General features: G+C 46.6%; 1 protein-coding gene and 1 non-coding gene across 2 annotated transcripts; one reads left to right on the top strand and one right to left on the bottom strand.

Annotated features, from left to right (window-relative positions):
* Positions 1-1,022: 1,022 nt before the first annotated feature.
* On the bottom strand, positions 1,023-1,091 carry LOC124233779 (small nucleolar RNA SNORD2). The gene has a single exon (XR_006887141.1). It is a non-coding gene; the product is annotated as a small nucleolar RNA SNORD2 (small nucleolar RNA).
* A 4,374-nt stretch (positions 1,092-5,465) lies between these two features.
* Positions 5,466-8,138, top strand: LOC124233774 (heat shock-related 70 kDa protein 2). The gene has a single exon (XM_046650974.1). It carries the CDS (start codon positions 5,743-5,745, stop codon positions 7,651-7,653), a length of 1,911 nt encoding a protein of 636 aa, XP_046506930.1. The 5' UTR covers positions 5,466-5,742; the 3' UTR covers positions 7,654-8,138.
* Positions 8,139-8,650: the final 512 nt, after the last annotated feature.

Here is an 8,650-nt window from a genome sequence, read left to right as displayed (position 1 = left end):
ATATACTTGTAGTTTTACTTTTGGTTAAGTGTGTACCCAATTCCTTATTATTGTTTCTTGTGCAATATCAAGATGTTATATATTTTCAGAAATGCTTATTTTGTTTTTATGCCTATTTCTTCAAATGTTTTAATAAGGATTTGCACAAAGAGATCTAACTTAAGAGTATACTTTATAATAGTATATGCAGAAGTTAAGTCATTTAAAGTTTAGCTATAAAGCAGGATGATAACTTGAATATTCAAATAATTAGACTAACAAAAAAATCAGAGAAAGAGTTCATTAGAATGTGATAGTAGGTATAGGGGTGAGAAGGGAGAAGAGAAATCCACTAAAGACTTCATATGAATTCAACTACTTTAAGAGAAATAAAACTAGCCTAGAGAAGTGTTAAACTCTAAAAAAGAACTATAGGTAATTTCTTTTGGAAGCATGAGGAAGCCTATAGGACTGCAGACTTCTAACAAATAGGAAACAGAAAAGATAAAAGAATATTATCAATAATTAAAGGTTCCAGATAATATAGTAGAGACTCAACACATAATTTTTGATTGACTGGTGGTGGAATTCGATTTACAAAAGAAATATGGCTTAAATTTTGACTGTACTAAACTACAAATGTAATAAATTACAATAATTGAGTGATATAAATGCATTCTATAATGTGATTATTTTCTGTATATTAGTAAAAAATGGAGTTATTGGGTTACATAGAGAATTTTTGTTACATTTTATAATCCATTGCTTTTACCTAATAAAATTTCCTTCTCTATGTTCAGAAGTTAAACTGTCTGTATATTTTATTTACACTGTACTTTTTCAACCTGGCTATATTAAAAAGTTATTTGAGAATTTATCCTCAACTCCCTCCCTTCTCTAATACCAAAATAATAAAGTACAGATATAATTATAGTGTTCCTGAGCAGCTAACAAACAATTTATTCAGAGAAATAACTTCCTTACCAGTATAATTCATCTTGTTTATTTTCAGTTTAAGAGTTTAAGTTGTGTTTTTTTCCTCCAAGTGATCAGCAATGAGTATTCTCTTCATTTGAGGGCTGTCTTGAAAGATGATTGCCAGAATTTCATAAGAATTTCATAAGTATTGACAATAATGGCATATTGAATCTGATTCTCCTTGTGTAAGACAACAGCCTCACTTCTTTCAGATTGTTTCAGATTCCACGAGAGTCTATCCTCGAAGTTAGCATTCTCTACAAAACTGAAATAGGTACAATTTGTCACAGATTCACCTCTCTTCTAGGATGGCCTCTCGTCCAGGTTTGGGTCTCACAGCCTTCCATGCCAGACCTGGCAGTGTCCTACCCAACACTACTCTGTATCTACAGTTTAATTGTAACTTTTAAAGACTGAGTTTTTCAAGACTCGAAACAAATGGTGAAATTTTTCCTATAGTGACAGGTGACTGGAGAAATATTTTGGGACAGGTACTTCCAAAGAATTATAAAATGGCAGTATTTATAGAGATCTTAAATATAATAACTAGTTTGACTTCAGTTTGCTCATAGGTCCTCAAATTATAAGCTGCTACTCACTCTACCTTCTCTTCAGGCCAACATTACCTCCTCAAAACAACCCAGAACCTTCTTTTTGAGGAAGATTAGCCCTGAGCTAACAGCTGTGCCCATCTTCCTCTGCTTTATATGTGGGATGCCGCCACAGCATGGCTTGGTAAGCCGTGTGTAATGTAAGTCCACGCCAGGATCTGAACCGGTAAACCTGGCCCGTGAAGTAGAGTGTGTGAACTTAACCACAAGGCCACCAGGCCAGCCCCTCACAAACTTTTTGACGGTTGTCCCTGAGTAGAGATTGAGAGGGTTCCAGAAAATCCATAAATATTTTTTCCTAGTAATTCCAGAAAAATTTATTCTTGCTCAGTTAGTCTCCCTAGGGTAGGCCTGACTACCCACGCAGACTTTTAGACCGCATCCCAGGCATCTTTCTATCTTTAGTACAAATATTTTCCAATGGGAATTAGTTTCAACTTTTGATCTCTGCAGTATTATTTAGTACAGAAACATACAAGGTAGGCAGAGAAACTTCTTCTTATACAGAGAAAAAATGAAGTTATTATTTCACATTTTTTGGTCAAATAATGTACCTTTGGTCATTTTTAACAAACATTGAGCAAGTGACTCCCTACTGTGTTCCAGGCACTCTTCTGGGTGCCGGGGATAAATTAGAGAGGGTTTGACAGAAGTTAAAGCTCTTGTTTTTTTCCAGACTGTGTGGAACCTCAGTCAGTGGATTTTAAAAATACTTTGAAACACCCTAGTATGTATAATCTGCCAAACAGATTTCACTCTTTGAAAATCAGTAATAATTTCTAAGTAAGTAGTAGGATTAGTGAACTTTGTTTCAATGAAATGTTAATAGTGAAGTTTTAAAAATCAATTGTAAAGTATAATAAGGAAATTGAGAAAAATTACTGATAATCCTACCATCTAGAGATAACCAATTTTGGTGCAGTTTTCATATACATGATTATCCTGTACATAGGATAAGAAGACACAAAAGCTTTGTGTCTTATTTTTCCACTTAAATCAACAACTTTTTCCTGTGTCATTACAATTCTTGTAAGCAATTTTTATGTCTACATAATAATTCATCATATGGATGTACTACAGTTTATGTAATCATTTTCTTATTGTCAGATATTTAAGCCATTTCCTTTTGAATGCTGTTATCATAAATAATACTACCTGCCTATTTTATTATTTCCTTAGGATGCATCCTACAACAAGTAATGCTAAATGAAGGGTATGAGCATCTTTAAAGTAAAGAAAAAATAGTCACACTGCCCTCCAGAAAGACTGTACTAATTGACATTCCCACCAGCAGGGTTTACCTGTTTTGCTGCACCATAGCTGGCACTGATGAATATTATTTGACCATAAATTTGCTAATTTGATCATTTTTAATAGGCTATGTTTTTAATGAATTCTGAGCCACACTCATCAAAGTCAGTAGATCAAGATTTTTTAAAAATCAATATAAATATGGAACAATGTAAAAATTCCAAGAGTGGTGAGTATATGATCATGTTCTTGGAATGCAAAAATTTATTTCATACAAAATCAAAATGCAAATCCTGTGTCTTTTGGGGGAAAAGCTCAGAATGCCATTTAAAGTATGAAACTTAGGAAATATTAGTTTACTAGGTGAAAAGATACAGCAGAAAAAATAAATATAGCTAATGAAAATGTACATAAAATTGCTACTGTGGTTTCAGAAAACTGTGTTAAAGATGAACGTGGTGGTTAGATTGCAAGATTTGCTTGCAATAACTGTGCATAGAGATAGTACATAGCTACCTTGAAAAAGAACCTGTCCCTTGCGAAGCTCTCATTTTAGTTTGTGTGTGAGGACTGGCACGTCTGCCTTTTTGCAGTCTGGCTTTACTCGAGCTAAGTGTGTGAGGGCTGTCTGAATGCCAGATCTGAAGAGGCTGTGTTTCTCCCAGTTCCTTCTGCCTTCAGTTGGAGCTGGGCCCCCGTCTCTAAATCACATTCATATCATCAGTTCTGCAAAGAACTTGGATTGCTCTCCAGCTCACTAAGTCCCTCTCTTTTTTTTAACTACATAAAAGACAAGAATTGCCAAGAAGCAAATCAAGAGATATGTACTCATAATTCAAGGTAGCTTCAATGGAAACATTTTATCTTTGTTTTCCTAATACATTCTTTAAAAGGTTTTGTAGTTCAAAATTTCCCTAACTTCTTTCATGGGAAAAGAGATGGGAATCGTAGCTACCAATTGTACTATTTAACCAATGAGATTAAAAAATTAATAGCAAATGTGTTTTTTAAAGATTGTAAATTACATATAGAACTAGATAAAATAAACTTAAATGTTCGTTGACTGACTTTATGGGATTCTGTCAACATTACTTTTTGGTCACAGGTAACTTTTGTGTTTCTCAGGCAGAAACGTTCTCCACCAGTTTCACACAACGTTGATTCAGGCCCTATATTACCAGCCTGCTTCCCAGGACGGTGTCCCCTCCCACAGCCTCAGGAAAAAGGCCGGCACGGAAGGCCCCGCCCCCCTGAAGAGGCTCCTTGTTTCTCGAGTCGCTCCCCTCTCGTGGCGCCAACCTGTGTGGAACTCGCAGTTGCCCCGCGCACTGTCCCATCTCTGCCCTTGCTACAACCCACACGAAGAACGCCTCTGCTCTCCTCTCAGCTGGCCAGCTCCAGAGCCTGGCTCAGGCACGTCACCTCCTCCAGGAAGCCCTCGCCAACACACTGTCCCCTCTGGATGTGCCCCTCCTTGGTGTGCCCACAGCCCCGTTCTTTCAGCACCTCCCTCGAATTATGGCTACCTCAGCCTTTTCACTTTCACAGAGTAGGCACCTGGGAGCTTCCCCTACAACGTGAAGCGTCATCACTGTTCCTGCTGCGATTTTCTTGTCGCCTTCCTTCCGGAGCCTTCCGTAGGACTCGCTTCCACCTCCTGTCACCTGCGACCAGGCAGCACCTCCAGACTGTTCTGAGTCCCCTTAAACAGGACGGAACGACGCGCGCTCCTTTTCCACCTTCTCTGAGGGATTATGCTCCTACTGTCACTCCAGTATAGCTAAAGAAAATAATCTCCTTCAGCTGAGCTCAGTCGCAGACGGGAGCCGGTCGTACACACGGCCGCGCGGCGTGCGCCGGGGACTGAGCATCGTGCGGGGAGCGAGGCGGGGTTATCTTACGGGGCCTCGACGCGCGGGTTTGGATTAATCTACAGATTTTCCCGTGAAGCGCTGAAAGTGAAGGTCAGGGGAGCGGCGGAGAGAACAGGGACGCGAACTCGGGGGCTTAAGGCGGCAGGGCACGCAGGCAGCGCGGGAGCGAGGCAGGGACCGGCGGCGCCGGGCGGCCCGCGCAGCCACGCCCGCCCCCAGGCCGCGGGGCACGCGACGGCAGGCTCCAGGGGCCGACGGCCGGCCCGGACTCGGCCGAGTCAGCCTTCCGTCCCCGCGCGGGGGAGCCGCCTTCACGCCCAGGCCGCGCCAACGCCCCGGCCCCTGAGTTTAAAGGGCGCGCGCGGAAGGAAAGAGCCGGCTCGGCCCAATTTGTTCAGCGCACCAAGTGCGAACGAATTCGCCCTCCCCTGCGCCCTACTGGAGTCGGGACACCGGGCCCGACCAGCCTTAGGACTCCAGGAGCCAGCGAACAGCCCACGCAGCTCCCCTCTCGCACCTCCCCGGCCACGCCCCAATCTTTCCTTCCCCACCCAATTGGGAGTCCGCGCTGCTCATTGGTCGCGCTCCCTGCCAATCCTGTGAACGTCGACGAATCCCACCCTAGGAAAGACAAAGATCGCTAAAAACCTTACACCTGGCCCGGGGGGAGCGCGAGCCTAACGCCCCCAAGCTGCCGGCGGCCCGGGCTGCTGGGAGACGTGGGAGGGGCCTCATTTGCATAACGGCCGCCCCTCGCCTCCCCGCGGGGGCCGGGGTCCCGCCCCTCACCCAACTGGAAATCTGTTGGGCCAGGGACGGGTCACTCCGACCCAGGCAAGCCTGGGGCGGGCGGTCCTGGGAGCCGATTGGCTCCGGGCGTTTCCAGAAGGCGGCAGGGAGGCGGCTATAAGAGCGAGGAGCCGAGTGAAGGGAGCGGGAGACGCTGGTTGCGCTCGCGGCGTGTGGCGCGAAGCGACCGTTGGTTGACGCCGGGGACTTTCTCTGCCGGGTGCTCTCGCCTAACGTCGCTTGCCTGTCTTTCCGTCAGGATGTCTGCCCGCGGCCCAGCCATCGGCATCGACCTGGGCACCACCTACTCGTGCGTGGGGGTCTTCCAACATGGCAAGGTGGAGATCATCGCCAACGACCAGGGCAACCGGACCACCCCCAGCTACGTGGCCTTCACCGACACCGAGCGCCTCATCGGCGACGCCGCCAAGAACCAGGTGGCCATGAACCCCACCAACACCATCTTTGACGCCAAGAGACTGATCGGACGCAAGTTCGAGGACGCCACGGTGCAATCGGACATGAAACACTGGCCGTTCCGGGTGGTGAGCGAGGGCGGGAAGCCCAAAGTGCAGGTGGAGTACAAGGGAGAGATCAAGACCTTCTTCCCGGAGGAGATCTCCTCCATGGTCCTCACTAAGATGAAGGAGATCGCCGAAGCCTACCTGGGGGGCAAAGTGCAGAGCGCGGTCATCACCGTCCCGGCCTATTTCAACGACTCGCAGCGCCAGGCCACCAAGGACGCGGGCACCATCACCGGCCTCAACGTGCTGCGCATCATCAACGAGCCCACGGCGGCGGCCATCGCCTACGGCCTGGACAAGAAGGGCTGCACGGGCGGCGAGAAGAACGTGCTCATCTTTGACCTGGGCGGCGGCACCTTCGACGTGTCCATCCTGACCATCGAGGACGGCATCTTCGAGGTGAAGTCCACGGCCGGCGACACCCACCTGGGCGGCGAGGACTTTGACAACCGCATGGTGAGCCATCTGGCGGAGGAGTTCAAGCGCAAGCACAAGAAGGACATCGCGCCCAACAAGCGCGCGGTGCGGCGGCTGCGCACGGCCTGCGAGCGCGCCAAGCGCACCCTGAGCTCGTCCACGCAGGCGAGCATCGAGATCGACTCGCTCTACGAGGGCGTGGACTTCTACACGTCCATCACCCGCGCCCGCTTCGAGGAGCTCAACGCCGACCTGTTCCGCGGGACCCTGGAGCCGGTGGAGAAGGCGCTGCGCGACGCCAAGCTGGACAAGGGCCAGATCCAGGAGATCGTGCTGGTGGGCGGCTCTACCCGCATCCCCAAGATTCAGAAGCTGCTGCAGGATTTCTTCAATGGCAAGGAGCTGAACAAGAGCATCAACCCCGACGAGGCGGTGGCCTACGGAGCCGCGGTACAGGCAGCCATCCTCATCGGGGACAAGTCAGAGAACGTGCAGGACCTGCTGCTACTCGACGTGACCCCGTTGTCCCTGGGCATCGAGACGGCTGGCGGCGTCATGACCCCACTCATCAAGAGGAACACCACGATCCCCACCAAGCAGACGCAGACCTTCACCACCTACTCAGACAACCAGAGCAGCGTGCTGGTGCAGGTGTACGAGGGCGAACGGGCCATGACCAAGGACAATAACCTGCTGGGCAAGTTCGACCTGACCGGGATTCCCCCGGCGCCCCGCGGCGTCCCCCAGATCGAGGTCACCTTCGACATCGACGCCAACGGCATCCTCAACGTCACCGCCGCCGACAAGAGCACCGGTAAAGAAAACAAAATCACCATCACCAACGATAAGGGTCGTCTGAGCAAGGACGACATTGACCGGATGGTGCAGGAGGCGGAGCGGTACAAGTCGGAAGATGAGGCCAATCGCGACCGGGTCGCGGCCAAAAACGCCGTGGAGTCCTATACCTACAACATCAAGCAGACGGTGGAAGACGAGAAACTGAGGGGCAAGATTAGCGACCAGGACAAAAACAAGATCCTCGACAAGTGTCAGGAGGTGATCAACTGGCTCGACCGAAACCAGATGGCAGAGAAAGATGAGTATGAACACAAGCAGAAAGAGCTTGAAAGAGTGTGCAACCCCATCATCAGCAAACTTTACCAAGGCGGCCCTGGCGGCGGCGGCGGTTCTGGAGCCTCCGGGGGACCGACTATCGAGGAGGTGGACTAAGCTTGCACTCGAGTCAGCGTAAAACCTCTTTTCCTTTCTCTATTTTTTTATCTTTTGTTTTTGGTTCTTCTTTGAAAAGTCCTTGTGCCAAGTATGAGATCTGTTGTTGGAAGTCTTTAGCCCGGTGTTATGCATACGAAAGGAAAGGTGCAACAACTTAGTTTAATTATAAAAGGTTAATTCTAAAGTTTGATTTTTAAAAACATTATTCGAGGTTTCTCTTTAATGCATTTTGCGTGTTTGCTGACGAGCATTTTTGGTTAGCTTAGTTAGTGCATAGAGATTTATTTGAGATGGGAAACTTGAAGTTTGCTCACGTGCTCTGTGGGAGCTTGGTAACAATAAAATATATAGAAGCTTGAATTGTTTATTTTTATGTACTACTTTAAGACTAAAAATATTGCAGTAATGTTAAGGACAGGCATTCTTTTTGCAAATACATGCATAAATACAAATTTAAAGTAAAGCTGAACTTGATCTCAAAATTACTGTCTTGGAGTTTTCAATTTTCCCTCCTTACTGTTTTATCTATGTTGGTCTTTAACTAAGCAAGCTGTTGGTACCAGGTGAAATTTATCTAACCTTATCTTGTTCAATTCTCAGATGAGATTCCTGCTTTGAATTACCAGCAATTTAAGGGGAGAAGATCTGGGTAAACTTTTTTCCCTTTTTTAATACAGAAACCAGACTAGTGTCTTCCAGTGTACCCAGATTCCCAAGGCTTGGCTTAAATGTTCAAGTGAAAATCCGCCTGAATATTCCAGCAAAATACAAGCTAAACTCTGGGGTCACGTATAAAATGATTCTTTCTCTAAACAAACAAAAGCTGGGGCAGGAGTTACCTTCTCATAATAGCCCAAGGTAGTGTGAAACAAGTTGCTTTCTGTGACATAGATGCCTGAAGCAAGAGACAGCAGGCAAACTTTAATAGTGTGACCAAATTTAGTCAAACTTGTTTTAACTTTAATTTTCTAGCAAAAGAGCTCAACTTCTGAGC

Source organism: Equus quagga, unplaced genomic scaffold (genome assembly GCF_021613505.1).
Source record: "Equus quagga isolate Etosha38 unplaced genomic scaffold, UCLA_HA_Equagga_1.0 220_RagTag, whole genome shotgun sequence".
In the NCBI taxonomy this organism is placed as follows: domain Eukaryota; kingdom Metazoa; phylum Chordata; class Mammalia; order Perissodactyla; family Equidae; genus Equus; species Equus quagga.
The sequence above is the reverse complement of the archived record's forward strand: the minus strand, read 5'-3'. Positions and strand labels throughout refer to the sequence as shown.

Excerpts from the sequence above, each read along its gene's own strand:
- LOC124233774 (XM_046650974.1), top strand. The coding sequence starts at position 5,743 with ATGTCTGCCCGCGGCCCAGCCATCGGCATCGACCTGGGCACCACCTAC.